This window comes from Doryrhamphus excisus, linkage group LG14, assembly GCF_037039965.1.
Source record: "Doryrhamphus excisus strain RoL-2023G ecotype Guam linkage group LG14, RoL_Dexc_Guam_v1.1, whole genome shotgun sequence".
NCBI lineage: Eukaryota > Metazoa > Chordata > Actinopteri > Syngnathiformes > Syngnathidae > Doryrhamphus > Doryrhamphus excisus.
Window position 1 is genome coordinate 17,049,467 of NC_136370.1, and position 16,375 is coordinate 17,065,841.

General features: G+C 42.6%; 1 protein-coding gene across 1 annotated transcript in view; it reads right to left on the reverse strand.

The window, feature by feature from the left end:
* The window catches only part of LOC131140555 (fibroblast growth factor receptor-like 1), a 45,309-nt gene that overhangs the window by 8,659 nt on the left and 20,275 nt on the right, over window positions 1-16,375 (reverse strand). The window contains exon 3 of the mRNA XM_058091092.2: window positions 8,279-8,551. Within this exon, the coding sequence (XP_057947075.2) occupies window positions 8,279-8,551 (273 nt within the window). The remainder of the gene's footprint in view (window positions 1-8,278; window positions 8,552-16,375) is intronic.

Below are 16,375 nucleotides of genomic sequence, written 5' to 3' on the forward strand. Positions count from 1 at the left end.
CGATCGGGTTGGACTGTGGAGCATTTTGGGAGTAACATGAGCTGCTTTTTCATGAGCGCAATTCCAGGAGACAGCTGTGGAGTTTATGTCACCGGCTGACATCACGCCGAGCCGCTAAGTGGGGGCTTAAAGACGTATAATGACTGAAACCTAATCGACCCTTTTGTGATGCGTACTGACTTTTCAAATTAGGCAGTGATGAATTAAAAGGAGAGGTACAGCGCTAGTATCCGTTTTATACGTCTTTTTAAGTATGCAATTGATACGCTGTAGCTAGCAATTAACTAGAAGCAAGATCTGTAATACTGTCGTAGTTTATCGTAGTTCATCGGTTCCAGACCCGGCCACCATAAGCAAATTTGCACATTCAATATTAACGATTTAAAAGATGTATTTATACATCTTTTTCAACCAGATCCATCACTCCCAAAGACTTATATATATGTTTTTTTTGGCGCAGGAGGCACAAACAGGTGATGATGTAACTCCACAATAGAAGAGAGCATGTTTGATGCCGTTTTAAACCCCCAAAAATGACTACAAGACGCATTTTATAAGAACTCGGCATGCATCTCTTCCATTGAAATACGCTGCACAGTAACCAGGAAAAGCATGTCGGTTACACATTGAAGTGGTTACCTCCAACTATTCATTCATTTTCTACCGCTTATCCTCACGGGAGGGTGCTGGAGCCTATCCTAGCTGTCTTCGGTCGAGAGGCGGGGTACACCCTGGACTGGTCGCTAGCCAATCACAGGGCGCATATAGACAAACAACCATTCACACTCACATTCATACCTATGGACAATTTGGAGTCGCTAATTAACCTAGCATGTTTTTGGAATGTGGGATGAAACCGGAGTACCCGGAGAAAACCCACGCATTCAAACTCCACGCAGAGATGGCCGACAGTGGAATTGAACTCAGGTCTCCTAGCTGTGAGGCATGCACGCTAACCACTAGTGCAGCCGCCTCCAACTATTTATTCTATTCTAAATGTAAGAAACTGAGTTTCAAACTTGGTCTTAAACTGAGTGAGGAAGAAGAACAAAATCAGCATCCAAAAGGTACCACGTTCATACAGAACAATAGACCATAGGCAAAAAAAAAAAGCATTCAATAATGAATGAATGAGTGGAATAACTGACGGAATAAATCGAGAAAGCGACATTCGAAACCACAATCAACAAGACATTTGTAACAATTCCATGTTTTCAGGATTGTGGGAACAGTTAAGGAAAGCCTGCTTCTATTCTGTCGTGCACAAAGCAAGCAAGGTCCAGAAATGCATGCATGGATGACCTCAACATTGTCCAACATTGTCCACCCTCAGCGACCTCTGACCTTACAAATGTCTTTCTCAATGAATGGACAAAAAAAAAATCCCCCAGACACCCTCCAAAATCTCGTCAAAGTCCCCCCCAGAAGAATAGAATTGAAGCTTTTGCAGCTGCACAAGGAAGCTAACTTATATATTTTCTTCCATTTTGATTTCTTCTTGGTATGATGCCCAGGGGGCGGCACGGCGGTCTGGTGGTTAGTGCGCCGACCTCACAGTTAGGAGACCAGGGTTCAATTCCACCCTCGGCCATCTCTGTGTGGAGTTTGCATGTTCTCCCCGTGCATGCGTATAGGTATGAATGTGAGTGTGAATGGTTGTTTGTCTATATGTGCCCTGTGATTGGCTGGCCACCAGTCCAGGGTTTACCCCGCCTCTCGCCCGAAGACAGCTGGGATAGGCTCCAGCACCCATCGTGAGGATAAGTGGTAAAAAATGAATGAATTAATGAAAAATTATGCACGGTGTATTGAGTGGTTAGCGCGCAGGCCTCACAGCTTAGAAACCCGAGTTCAATCCCACATTCCAGAAACATGCTAGGTTAATTAGCGACTCCAAATTGTCCGTAGGTATGAATGTGAGTGTGAATGGTTGTTTGTCTATATGTGCCCTGTGATTGTGTACCCCGCCTCTCGCCTGAAGACAGCTGGGATAGGCTCCAGCACCCATCGTGAGGATAAGTGGTAAAAAAATGAATGAATTAATGAAAAATGATGCACGGTGTATTGAGTGGTTAGCGCGCAGGCCTCACAGCTTAGAAACCCGAGTTCAATCCCACATTCCAGAAACATGCTAGGTTAATTAGCGACTCCAAATTGTCCGTAGGTATGAATGTGAGTGTGAATGGTTGTTTGTCTATATGTGCCCTGTGATTGTGTACCCCGCCTCTCGCCCAAAGACAGCTGGGATAGGCTCCAGCACCCATCGTGAGGATAAGTGGTAAAAAATGAATGAATTAATGAAAAATTATGCACGGTGTATTGAGTGGTTAGCGCGCAGGCCTCACAGCTTAGAAACCCGAGTTCAATCCCACATTCCAGAAACATGCTAGGTTAATTAGCGACTCCAAATTGTCCATAGGTATGAATGTGAGTGTGAATGGTTGTTTGTCTATATGTGCCCTGTGATTGTGTACCCCGCCTCTCGCCCGAAGACAGCTGGGATAGGCTCCAGCAACCCCCGCGACCCTCTTGAGGAAAAAGCGGTAGAAAATGAATGAATGAATGATGCCCAGGTGTCCCAATACTTTTGTTCACTGAGGCACCTCAGCTTAGGTACGCAAAAAGTACAGTCTGTTCTCGCTGCCTCATTCTGAAGTTGTTCAGATACAGTTTGGTGATACTCTCCAGTACCCCGCCAGGTAAAGAGACCAGATGTGACTTCTAACCCCCCCCCCCGCCCCTGAAATCCTCAAAGCTGTAGACTGGAGTATTGTGGGTACAAACCCTCCTTTGTTTGTCCCCTGCAGCAGCAGCAGGCCCAGCCATGATGTCACGGCTATTTGGAGGACCCTAACTGGCCAACTATAATAACCTTTCCGCTTAAATAACATTCTACACTGGAAGAAGTCTCCCTCTGTTACTGCCTCACTTTGGCGTTTCACATTCCTCCAGGTTTTCCTGAACCTCCCAATCCAAACAGAACATGGTCCCTCATTGCCGTTTTTTTTTTTTTGACCGTTTCCCCCTCACAGAACTCGATTTCCTTTTGACGTTTTGGCAATTTTTTTTTTTTTTTTTTGGGAAACAATGGTGCCCTTTATGCGCAGGTTATGTCTCGGCCTTGCCGCTATTGTTTTTACACAATGCTGGCAGACTTGGAGGGAGACAAAGGTGGCGTTGGGCATCACATGGTTGTCTAATCCTTGTTATTTTAGCACCATTGGTAACTGGGGCCTTCTGAATTAATAGCAGAAGATTGTATTGCAAGTCAATAGAGGCTGCAAATTAATTTAAGGGGAGAAATTAATTAGTTTGAACTTTGAGTGCACGAAAATACCTAAGTGAGCAGTTTAAATGGTGCACTACTGTGCAAATGTCCCTTTTTATTATGTTATAACAAATAATACCATATAATAGCATAGTAAGAATATTTATTCATTCATTCATTTTCTACCGCTTTTCCTCACGAGGGTCGCGAGGGTTGCTGAAGCCTATCCCAGCTGTCTTCAGGCGAGAGGCGGGGTACACCCTGGACTGGTCGCCAGCCAATCACAGGGCACATATAGACAAACAACCATTCACACTCACATTCATACCTATGGACAATTTGGAGTCGGCAATTAACCTAGCATGTTTTTGGAATGTGGGAGGAAACCGGAGTACCCGGAGAAAACCCACACATGCACAGGGAGAACATGCAAACTCCACACAGAGATGGCCGAGGGTGGAATCGAACCCTGGTCTCCTAGCTGTGAGGTCTGCGCGCTAACCACTCGAACACCATGCCACCTAGTAAGAACATTCATTCATTCATTTTCTACCGCTTTTCCTCACGAGGGTCGCGGGGGTGCTGGAGCCTAGCCCAGCTGTCTTCGGGCGAGAGGCGGGGCACACCCTGGACTGGTGGCCAGCCAATCACAGGGCACATATAGACAAACAACCATTCACACTCACATTCATACCTATGGACAATTTGGAGTCGGCAATTAACCTAGCATGTTTTTGGAATGTGGGAAGAAACTGGAGTACCCGGAGAAAACCCACACATGCACAGGGAGAACATGCAAACTCCACACAGAGATGGCCGAGGGTGGAATCGAACCCTGGTCTCCTAGCTGTGAGGTCTGCGCGCTAACCACTTGGCCGCCGTGCCACCTAGTAAGAACATTCATTCATTCATTTTCTACCGCTTTTCCTCACGAGGGTCGCGGGGGTGCTGGAGCCTATCCCAGCTGTCTTCGGGCGAGAGGCGGGGTATACCCTGGACTGGTGGCCAGCCAATCACAGGGCACATATAGACAAACAACCATTCACACTCACATTCATACCTATGGACAATTTGGAGTTGCTAATTAACCTAGCATGTTTTTGGAATGTGGGAGGAAACCGGAGAAAACCCACGCATGCACGGGGAGAACATGCAAACTCCACACAGAGATGACCGAGGGTGGAATCGAACCCTGGTCTCCTAGCTGTGAGGTCTGTGTGCTAACCACTCGACCAAATATATACTGTACATAAAGTAGTCCTGGTTGTTATGATGAAAAACCTTCTTCCTACAACAATGGAACCCTCCACACACACACACACACAAAAAAAACAGGCTTCGCTACACATCTGAATGTAAAGAATGCAGCTCTGCTAATGAATAGTTAGGTGCAAAGTAAACTATAATAAATAACTAAAATAAAGCATGATGTTGCTGTTAAAATGCACTGTACATCTCAGGCTAGTAGCTATGCTAAAGTCGCTAACGCTTGTGTCCTCCTGTTACGTTGTTAGATGTGATATATGACATCTATTATGTTGGATAAGTGTAACGTAACTATGTATACGTAAAACGTAGTTAAAGTTTACAATAGCGCTTCTCGCCTCGTTAGCGTTAAAGCTACGGCGTGTTCCAAGCAAAGCTTACATTTAAGCCAACACTATGGGACCTTTAAATTACAGGAGTCAGGATTCAAGAACAAGAACTAAAAAGCTTATAATGCAATCCGCCCTGAAACCATGCACGGTCTGTTACAGTGTTTTTTGGGGGGGGGGCTGACGCCATCCGCTCCCACTTCATTCACAAATCCAGCCACAGGAAACAGGTCCCTGGCCTCTCCAGTGCCAGCTGAATCGCAGGAAAATGGCCCGGATGATTTGGGGCCCACAATGAGGTCCAGATGTTGACGGCGACATAATGCGAGGGGAAAGTTCATCGCACTCAGCTAGCGCAGGTGATCACTGACTCGCAACGTTTGGACTGACAGCATCCCCAGAGGGGAGTCAAACACAGAAACTATACCATCGTTGAATTATTCTGTCATTTATTGCTAATAAAATCCACACATAAACACAGTCGTCCCGTGTTAATATGCGGTCTGTTGTAGCAGCTGGGGATTGAGAAGGGGAGGGTACCGCAGGCATGGCTCTATCCTGGAGGGGGGAGCCTGGAAGCGATGGCCCCAGTTGTCAGGAGACCACCCTAAACAGGCGCAAAACAGGCAGCTGGAGGGATTGAGGAGGCGCCATGTTGCACCGACTGACCAGATTCTTTAGATAGCTTTGGTGGAGGACAGTCTGTCCGCTTGCCCCCCACCCTCCACGTATATACATCACATCCCTTTTCACGTTTGTTCAGTTTTGCCCGACTTTGGTACTACTGCACAATAAACCTTGACATTAAACGCTGGCTGTGCGCCTCCAATCCTAACCTTTCATTTTAGCACAATCAGCAGACACCCTTTCTTTGAACTCACTGGCAATCTTGCAATATGGCAGACAGGAAATACGTGTGTTGATGTGGTTCCAGACTATTCCTGACAAGCCTTTTTATTACAGCATGCACCTTTTTTCTGACGTGCTTCCACATCTGCGTGATTATGGTTTTTTCATCTGAGGCCATCCCCGACTCCTCCTGCTTAGAGTAACAGTGCACATTCTCTGGTCCCTAATTAGGCATCTTAGAGTAATTAGACCAGGGGTCTCAAACACGCCAAATGTGGCCCGCAGGACACTAGTTTGAGTCCCCCGCCTTGATATGAAAGTTTAATGTTAGTGCGTGCCGCGCAAGTTTGATATGGATGCTGTATGGTATCATGTACCCAGAAAAAATTATTACGTTTGATTAATGTTCATGTTAAAGGTTAAGTAACTGTTAATAGTTATCCTCACTATCCGTGTGGAAGTGGTAAGTTTTTGGCTATTTAAGTTTAAAGGAAATAACTTGAAGGCTACCGTTTAGGTCGCTAGCTCTCTAGTTTGCGAGTTAGCATGTGTCTCAAGACCCTGCAGTTGCGCAATATGTTGTAAATAAAAAGAGTATAAATGTGGCTATAGTCGTGTTTTGTCATGTCTACGGGGCTCTAATAATGCTTTGTTCATTTTAATCTGAAAAAAATAATTTGTCTACCCACCAACTATATGTGGTTTCTTAAGTTTTTATTATTTTCCGTTTTATTATTATTATTATATTTATTTATTACTGATTGATTTTCTTTATTCTTGATTTGTTTATTTATTTTTCATCTTATTTTGTGCAGAAAAATAAAAATTAAGATATTTGAGAACAGTGGAATGTTTTATCAGAGCTTTTATTGTACAAAATCGGAACCAAAGCACTGAAAAAGTTTGTATATTTTTCTGTTTTTAATAAATGCGTTTTTTTTTGGTTTTTTTTGAAAACCTGATGTGGCCCAGCCTTGCCCAGACCCTAGCTCCAGTGGCCCCCAGGTAAATTGAGTTTGAGGCCCCTGAATTAGACTAAACACAGCCTTCACGCTCCGCTCATTCATCAGGAAATACATGCATAAATACTGCATCCACACAAAGGCTATCAGATGTGAGACAGGAGACACTGAATGTGTTGCTTGTTGTGGACCTCCTGCTGCTGCTGAGGAGCGGAGGAAGAGCACCGGATCCATCTGATTCACTGAGGATGAAGTAGTATAAAACAATATCCCGTGTTGATGTTGACTTTGGGGAAAGAGAGGTAGCGGCTGTAACACACTCAACTATCCGAGGATCCACTACTAAGTCCCTGTAAATCCACTTGTTCTCTACCTTGACCTCTGAGAGACATGGCAAGACCTCAGCATAACTGATGCATAATGCAGTGATTTTCAACCACTGTGCCCGCGGCACACTAGTGTACCTTGAGAAACCGTCAGTGTGCCGTGAGGACGGCGGTCTAGTGGTTAGCGCGCAGACCTCACAGCTCGGAGACCAGGGTTCAATTCCACCCTCGGCCATCTCTGTGTGGAGTTTGCATGTTCTCCCCGTGCATGCCTGGGTTTTCTCCGGGTACTCCGGTTTCCTCCCACATTCCAAAAACATGCTAGGTTAATTAGCGACTCCAAATTGTCCATAGGTATGAATGTGAGTGTGAATGGTTGTTTGTCTATATGTGCCCTGTGATTGGTTGGCGACCAGTCCAGGGTGTGCCCCGCCTCTCGCCCAAAGACAGCTGGGATAGGCTCCAGCACCCCTGTAACCCTCATCAGGAAAAAGCAGTAGAAAACGAATGAATGAATATATATATATATATATAAAACATGTCCTGAGTTTAATTATAAAATATTAGCAAGATTGACTTTGATCTTTTCCTGTTTAAATTGATCCCGGGTGCGTTCTTTCAGCGCATGCTCAGATATGACGTAACACACAGATCCAGACGTTCTTCACTTTTAAAAATGGAGGCCAGCAATCGGCACTGGACTAAGCAAAGTTGGTTTTTGATTCAAACTAAATTTCAAGACTGGATGAGACGAAAAACTGGCAATACGGAGTTATTCCAACAAGTGAAAGAATAACTCGGGGGAAGCCGGTATCACGTGATGTTGATGTTTACGTTTTACTGGGCATGCCCTATTGACTATTCTGGTTGATTTTCACGGCGCATGTAGACAAGAGATTGGAATATTCCTTTCTATGGATACCATTGTTTTCCAAAAGGTGATTCGGAAAGAGAAAAAGTGGTGATGTAAAAACGTGGCTACTGTGGAGTGTCTGTGGTGTAAAGACTAGCAATGTAATGGCAACACCTACCTTGTTCCTCTGATAGACTTATTGATGCACGTGTGAGGTCGTGGTGACATTTTGGAACATTTTTGGTTAGTGGTGTGCCACAAGATTTTTACAATGTAAAAAAACGTGCCGTGGCTAAAAAAAGGTTGAAAATCACTGGCATAATGTACTTTATCTTATGTGCCTTTATATTTAAAACAATGTATCTTTAACAAGAGTGCCCAAACTAAATGCCCGAACCAAAAAGATCTTAATAAACTGTACTTGCCAATGACGATGAGGGTGTAGTTGATGTTGACGCTGCCAAATCCGTTAGTGGCTTTACAGATGTAGGTGCCCGTGTCATCCGCCTCCACCTCTTTGATCTTGAGCCCCATGCGCAAGATACGGAAACGGATCCAGCCACTGTGGATGTTGCGGCCGTCTTTGGTCCACATGATGAGAGGCGGAGGGTCCCCATCCACCGGGCAGGGCAGTTTGATGGCGCCCCCGAGGCGAGCCGTTTGGCGGTGGGCAACTTTTTCAGACACCCGCGGAGGTCCTGGGAATACACACAATAGCGTACACTTTCAGAAAAACAATATTTGGCAGATCTGTCGATATGTGAATTTTGGATATTTTGAAACTTAATTTTATTGTATTTTTCATTTTTTCAGTTTCGAATCGCCATGACAATCTAGGCGTAGATGCGGTGACAAGTTCTCAGTGAATCATCAATCAAGCAGTTCGTTACATTTTCGTTATACGACACATCTCATACATGGAAGACAATGTTGACAATTTCTGGTCACTATATTAAGTGATTAGGGGTGCGCATTATTATGAAAGACAGTGTTTTTTGTATCATGCATTTATTCAGTTGATCAATCAAGCGCGCAGACCTCACAGCTAGGAGACCAGGGTTCAATTCCACCCTCAGCCATCTTGGTGGGGAGTTTGCACATTCTCCCCGTGCATGCGTGGGTTTTCTCCGGGTAGTCCGGTTTCCTCCCACATTCCAAAAACATGCTAGGTTAATTGGCGACTCCAAATTGTCCATAGGTATGAATGTGAGTGTGAATGGTTGTTTGTCTTTTGTGCCCTGTGATTGGCTGGTGACCCCACCTCTCGCCCGAAGACAGCTGGGCTAGGCTCCAGCACCCCCGCGACCTTTGTGAGGATAAGCGATAGAAAATGAATGAATTAATGAATTTTCTAGAAGAGTGGTTAGTACGCAGACCTCACAGCTAAGAAACCCGGGTTCAATTCCACACTTGGCATGCATGGGTTTTCTCCGGGTAGTCCACTTCCCTCCCACATTCCAAAAACATGCTAGGTTAATTAGCGACTCCAAATTGTCCATAGGTATGAATGTGAGTGTGAATGGTTGTTTGTCTTTTGTGCCCTGTGATTGGCTGGTGACCCCACCTCTCGCCCGAAGACAGCTGGGATAGGCTCCAGCACCCCCGCGACCCTCGTGAGGATAAGCGGTAGAAAATGAATGCATGAAGTTGATCAATCAAGGTAAACTATCCGCTGCACGAGCGTGCAATGCCGAGCAATGCCAGTCTGAGAGCTCGAACCTCCACAATGCAACCCAACCCCCGATCAGTGACAAAGACAAGAAGACAGAACTTGGACATATTCCTCCCTCGCCTAGAAACACCAACACCAGCAAAAGTGTGGCCCACAGAAAAATAAGACAAAAAAACAGTAGAAAAATAGAGCAAAAATGCATAATGTAACTAGAAAAAATAAATAAGAAATAATAATAGATATGCATGTTCTCCCTGTGCATGCGTCGGTTTCCTCCCACATTCCAAAAAAAACATGCTAGGTTAATTAGCGACTCCAAATTGTCCATAGGTATGAATGTGAGTGTGAATGGTTGTTTGTCTATATGTGCCCTGTGATTGGCTGGCCACCAGTCCAGGGTGTACCCCGCTTCTCGCCCGAAGACAGCTGGGATAGGCTCCAGCACCCCCTGTAACCATCGTGAGGATAAGCAGTAGAAAATGAATAGATATCCCCTAAATATGCCTGATGTGAGCTGCCGTTTTTTTTAACTACAAGCTGGACCTATTAATGCTGCCCTTCAGCCAAAAAGGAACTTACATATACTTATGTATACTGAGTTTATTTTTCTTATTGGCATAGTGGGTAACCACGTCGGCACTTGACACAGAGAACTGTGGTTTGAACTGGAGTGAGATCAGGGGAACAGGCAGTATGGTCCAAAAGAGTGACATTATTCCTCTGGAAGAAGTCCTTTGTCCGGTTGGAAAACCCAGTCATGACCACACAGACGAGGGCCTTCAGTCCTGAGGGATGCCCCCTGCAACATCTCCACATAGCCAGCTGCCGTTCGACGCCCCGAGGTGAAAAAGGGTGTAGAATCCCTGCTCTAGTCACTAGTTTTAAAGACCTACTACAAAAAAAACAAAAGAAAACACACATCCGTCAATGTAATGTAAATATGTTTTAGAGTTTCAAGTGTAGCAAAAGAAATACAGGATCTGACTGTGCATTCGCCATAAAATAACAGCTTGGTTGGGGGCAGATGGAGTGAGAGCGAGGTAATTTGTCATATTCCTGTCTGATTACCCAGAAATACCCAAACCAGATTGTAATAATTGGACAAGGCCTGTCGTCCATAGCCTGCACAGAAAGGGCAAAGTGTTCTGGCTTTGCTTTTTACGTAGCGTGCAAGAGATCAAAGCTATTGGGGAGGGGGGTGAGGGGGGGCATTGTTGGGTGGGAGGGAGTGCGGGTCGCACTGCGGCAGACAGCAGCGGCTCTTAATTGGCTCGGGTCTGCTTCCTTAGATCTGGTGTAGTGAAGCGGGTTGAAACACCCTGTGATGGTGTTAGGAGGCCTGCACCGCTGCTCGCACATTGCCGAGCACCAAGCGAGCCCCCCCCAGCCCCCCGCCCCCGGTTCTCTCCCCCTGATAGCTAAACAAAGGCCTGAAACACTGAGCAGACGAGACAGCCAACAAAATGCAACCAAACCCTATCGCTAGTCAGGGTCCGCGGGAAAAAAACAATGGAAAGGCTAGCTAAGTACACATGGCTTTGAAAAAGCATACAAACACACAGACACATTCCTCTCATGCAGGGGTCTCAAAATCGTGGCCCGCGGACCAAATGCGGCCCGCGGGACGCTAGTTTGAGGCCCCCGCCTTGATATGAAAGTTTAATTTGTTAGTTTGTTTCATTTGTTTTTTGATTTGCTGATTTATTTTTCCATCTTATTTTGTGTCGGAAAATAAAAATTAACATTAAACATTTATTTAATAATTTAATAACAAATAAAAAATAATTTGTTTTTTGATTTGCTTATTTATTTTTCCATCTTATTTTGTGTCGAAAAATACAAATTAACATTAAACATTTATTTAATAATTTAATAATAAATAAAAATTAATTTGTTTCATTTGTTTTTTGATTTGCTTATTTATTTTTCCATCTTATTTTGTGTCAAAAAATAAAAATTAACATTAAACATTAATTTCATAATTTAATAATAAATAAAAATTAATTTGTTAATTTGTTTCATTTGTTTTTTGATTTGCTTATTTATTTTTCCATCTTATTTTGTGTCGAAAAATAAAACTTAACGTTAAACATTTATTTAATAATAAAAAAAATTAATTTGTTCAATTTGTTTTTTGATTTGCTTATTTATTTTTCCATCTTATTTTGTGTCGAAAAATAAAAATTAACATTAAACATTAATTTCATAATTTAATAATAAATAAAAAAAAAATTTGTTAATTTGTTTCATTTGTTTTTTGATTTGCTTATTTATTTTTCCATCTTATTTTGTGTCGAAAAATAAAACTTAACGTTAAACATTTATTTAATAATAAAAAAATTAATTTGTTCAATTTGTTTTTTGATTTGCTTATTTATTTTTGCATCTTATTTTGTGTCGAAAAATAAAAATTAACATTAAACATTAATTTCATAATTTAATAATAAATAAAAAAAATATTTGTTAATTTGTTTCATTTGTTTTTTGATTTGCTTATTTATTTTTCCATCTTATTTTGTGTCAAAAAATAAAAATTAACATTAAACATTTATTTAATAATTTAATAATAAATAAAAATTCATTTATCATAATTTATAATAAATTTCATGTTTTATCAGAGCTTTTCCAAAGAACCGAAGCACTGAAAAAGTGGAGGGTATAGCAGAAGCATTGAAGCCTATTATATTATATAGATTTATTAATATTTAACATAATTAATATTTATTATTATTTTTGTTACATTTTTATTTTATATATATATATATATATAATTTTATTTTTTTTACCTGATGAGGCCTAGCTTCACCCAGACCCTAGCTCCAGTGGCCCCCAGGTAAATTGAGTTTGAGACCCCTGCTCTAATGCATTTCACACTTCATGGTAAACAAGAACTTTATGGATGGGGGAGGTGATGCAGGTAACTCCATCTGGTTGTTTTTATCACATTGCCAACAGATGGATGAGAGCTGCAAGTTGAACATCTGGACACATGGTGCTTGATCCAAAATGTTTTTATATTAGCGAGTGACTCAGAGATATGCGAGTCGGTCATATGCGCCATAAGTAGAAAAGCGTGTTCGTCTCGCAGCCGTGTATTCTATCTCCATGGTCTCCAGGAAATTGGAAATGTCATTGTTTACGTGTGTGAAGAAAATGTAACCGCCCGCCTTTCTGGCTGCTGTCAGCTGGCCCATATCTCACCCCCTACCGCTACCACGGCAGAACAGACACACACATTGTTCCTTTACCATCCTGCAATCGCTCCTTTAAAGCCGCGGTCGGGTCACAGCACGGATGCCCTGATGTTGATCGGTTTATATGAACTGACTTGATCGTTGAAAAATGTGCGGCACTCATCCCTCACCAAATCCCTTTCTCTTTTCTCTCCCTCTCTTTCTACCCTCGGTCCCTGCACCGTGTCTTTCTCTGTCCTCGGTTCTAAGTTTATTCTTGCCTGTCACCATAGTACTTGCTCATGTGAGATTCAGCTAGTCAGGAATGTGGTTCATACCTGTCAAGCATCCATTTTCCCCCGGGAAACTACTCTTCTTTTGCCCTTTGACTCGGCAATATTGGTAGCCGGTACAGTCGGGATTTCAAAATAAAAAGTAAAATAACACAGGGTGTTGAAAATACAGGTGGAAAGACCACAATTTCCCACATTTTCAAAATGCAAAAATGTAAGAGTTGGCAGGTATGTCGCTATAGTCTATACATAACACTAGCCACGTATACATGGACTCAAATATTCCAGTTGCATTCGGTTTATTTGCTCAAACGAAAAGAATTTAACCAGGGCTCAACAATAACGATGTACCGATGGCCCGGGGCAAGTTTAAACAAAATTCGGCAAGTAAATCCAATCAGTGATATTCCCGTCGGGAATACTGCCAAGAGTTTTTTTTGTTGCTTTGCAACATATAGTTCCAGAACCCCACGGCTTATATTAATGGGAATAAGATTTTAAGATGTTGTCATATAGCCCTTTACGGTAAATATGTAGTTTTTAATTCAGTGTGTGTGGCATACTCATAAAAGCTTTTTTCTGTCTAAAAGCCAATATGTTATTATAATAAAAACATTTTTAAACTTATTTATAGCGAATTACATCGTGATAATTTGCTCAGATCGATCAACCCTATCAGTAATCCTACTGTTTTTGCAATAGTAAACTGTCCAAAGGTAACAAAATGCGTACCGGGTACGAAAAATGCACACATATTGGCTCAACAAAAACGATGTACCGATGGCCCGGGGCAAGTTAAAACAAAATTCCGGCAAGTAAATCCAATCAGTGATATTCCCGTCGGGCTAGTGCACTTTGGCATTCCGTACTGCCAAGAGCTTTTTTTTAAAAGCGGTTCTTGTTGGGTGTTGGTAAAACACGGACTGCGTAATTCCGGTGGTAATTTGCAAACCAATCCTTGCAAATCTTGAAATGGACCAATCAGAATCGTTTATTCAGACCGCGGTCCGTAGTCCACAGTCCGCGTTTTACCCACACCCGTTCTTGTTCGCGATCAACCAATCAGCGATGGTTTGACTATGAAAACATCTATCATGGCGTCCCTGCCAACATGGTCTAATTCTTCAACAACTTGTGAAGGAAAAAACAGCAAAAAGTGATGAACCAGTGCCTCCTAAACAAGTATTTTATTAGCGGCAGCAAATCAAATGATGGCACAGGTGAGTGAATCACATTGCTGTGACAATTTGAAGTGGTCACAATGAAACACCAGCGATTAGATCCAATACCAAGTGCTCATTTTGCACAAGCTACAAAATCTAGCGCTTCCATTTCTCTGTGTATTTTTCTCACTTTTTGCTTCACAAATTATTGTTTGACCGTTGAGCATTTTTTTCGGGATTAAAAACACTTTACTAGTACAAATGTGTCTATTCGATAATGTTTCATTGTGATGCACAACTTATAAAAGGCAAAGTGCCTAGAAGTCTCTTGACAATCCAGACTTCCATGCAACGTCATGATCTATGTAGGAAAACAACCACAATAAATGATAATCATTTCATCTTTATTTGAGATTCTCATGGGATGCCACAAAAATGACATGATATCATTATGGCAGTCTTTTCATTTTACATGGGGCAAGTTGGGGCAAGTAGTTCTCACCTTAAGGATTCCCCATGGGCAAGTCATTTTTGTTTTTAATGTTTTGAAGGCACTGTTTCATCACTTTTCGGTGTTTTCCTTCAGAAGTTGTTGATAGATGTTTTCGTAGTCAAACCATCGCTGATTGGTTGATTGCGAACAAGAACGGATGTGGCTAAAACGCGGACTGTGGACTACGGACTGCGGTCTAAATAAACAATTCTGATTGGTCCATTTCAAGATTTGCAAGGATTGGTTTGCAAATTACCACCGGAATTACGCAGTCCGTGTTTTACCAACACCCAACAAGAACCGCTTTTAAAAAAAACCTCTTTGCAGTACGGAATGCCAAAGTGCACTTGCCCGACGGGAATATCACTGATTGGATTTACTTGCCCGAGTTTTGTTTTAACTTGCCCCGGGCCATCGGTACATCGTTATTGTCGAGCCCTATATTGTATGTTCATATCAGTGGCTCGGCATTCATTTTCTGGCGACCAGTTCGGGGTGTACCCCACCTAGTAGTAGTAGTAGTAAGCCCTTTATTCTTGTCACTTATACAGGAGTACAAGCAAAATTGTGAAATCAATCATCCATACATATACAACATACTATGCAGTGAGACAAGGGGTGACAGGACGGGATGATTGGGGCGATGAAGGGGGGGAAGAAGTGGGGGACAACAAAAAAAACAACTCCAAACTAGACTCTTAAATGAAGGAGTACAGTGTGGGACTGTTAAAACCTCTCACCCTAAGCCCCCCCCCCCCCCCCCCCCTCCAAGCTGGGATAGGCTCTGGCTCACCGATGACGCTAATTATTACAAGCAATGTAGAAAACAGATGTATGGACCATGTTAAACCATGTCAGTAATACAACAATACAACAATGGCGTAAGGTTACTACTGTAGTACACGGTGATATTTTTTGAACATGTGTTTCCACTTTTAGTATTAACTTCCTTTTATCACTGTCATCCTTACCGTGGTGAAGATACGGTAAATGATACGGAATGTTATTCAGGACCCCTCCAGCTCCAGACTTTTATAAATGATCTGAATGCACGAGAAGGTTTGGCTGGCGCTCCAAGTGTTTGGAATGTGCAACAAATTATTTCCTCCCTCAATCTTTTTTACTTTAAAAAAAAAAAAAACTCCTTTGAACTCCCTCTCTGAAAAACAAGGCACGAAGAGGTGCTGAAATCAAGGATGTGGTCTGCATCACGTAATAAGTATTTACGCTTGTGTGCATAACCGCTATCCTCGCTTCAATGGGGGTTCTCTTCTCCGCCTCCTCCATTTTCAAGGACAGGTTCGCTTAACCTTGGACTTGAAAGCTCTGAAACCACAGAGTCTCTCTGTGCAAATGAGGGGAATATCTTTCTTTATCTGCATATGATTGAAAGACAAGATGATCAAGGAGGTAACATTTAATCACAGCATCCTGCTGAAAAAAAAAAATGAACCGGAACTGCTCTTTCCTTCTTGGTGTCATGAGGTGTCATGTCTCCTGAGCACCGTGGCGCTGTGATGAACGACAACGTCGCCGCTTCACGTTACCTCAAATTGTTAGAATTGTTAGCTGTTCTCGGAATGGAAAAAAAAAAGATGCACGTGATACATATGGGCTTTCCCGTATTGCTGCGCTGGTATAGTGTGAATAGAAGCTTTCATAGTGCAGGAAGAGGAGGAAGAGGAGGAGGAGGACGCCTGGCGACTCACAGAATTAGCTCTGTTTGTC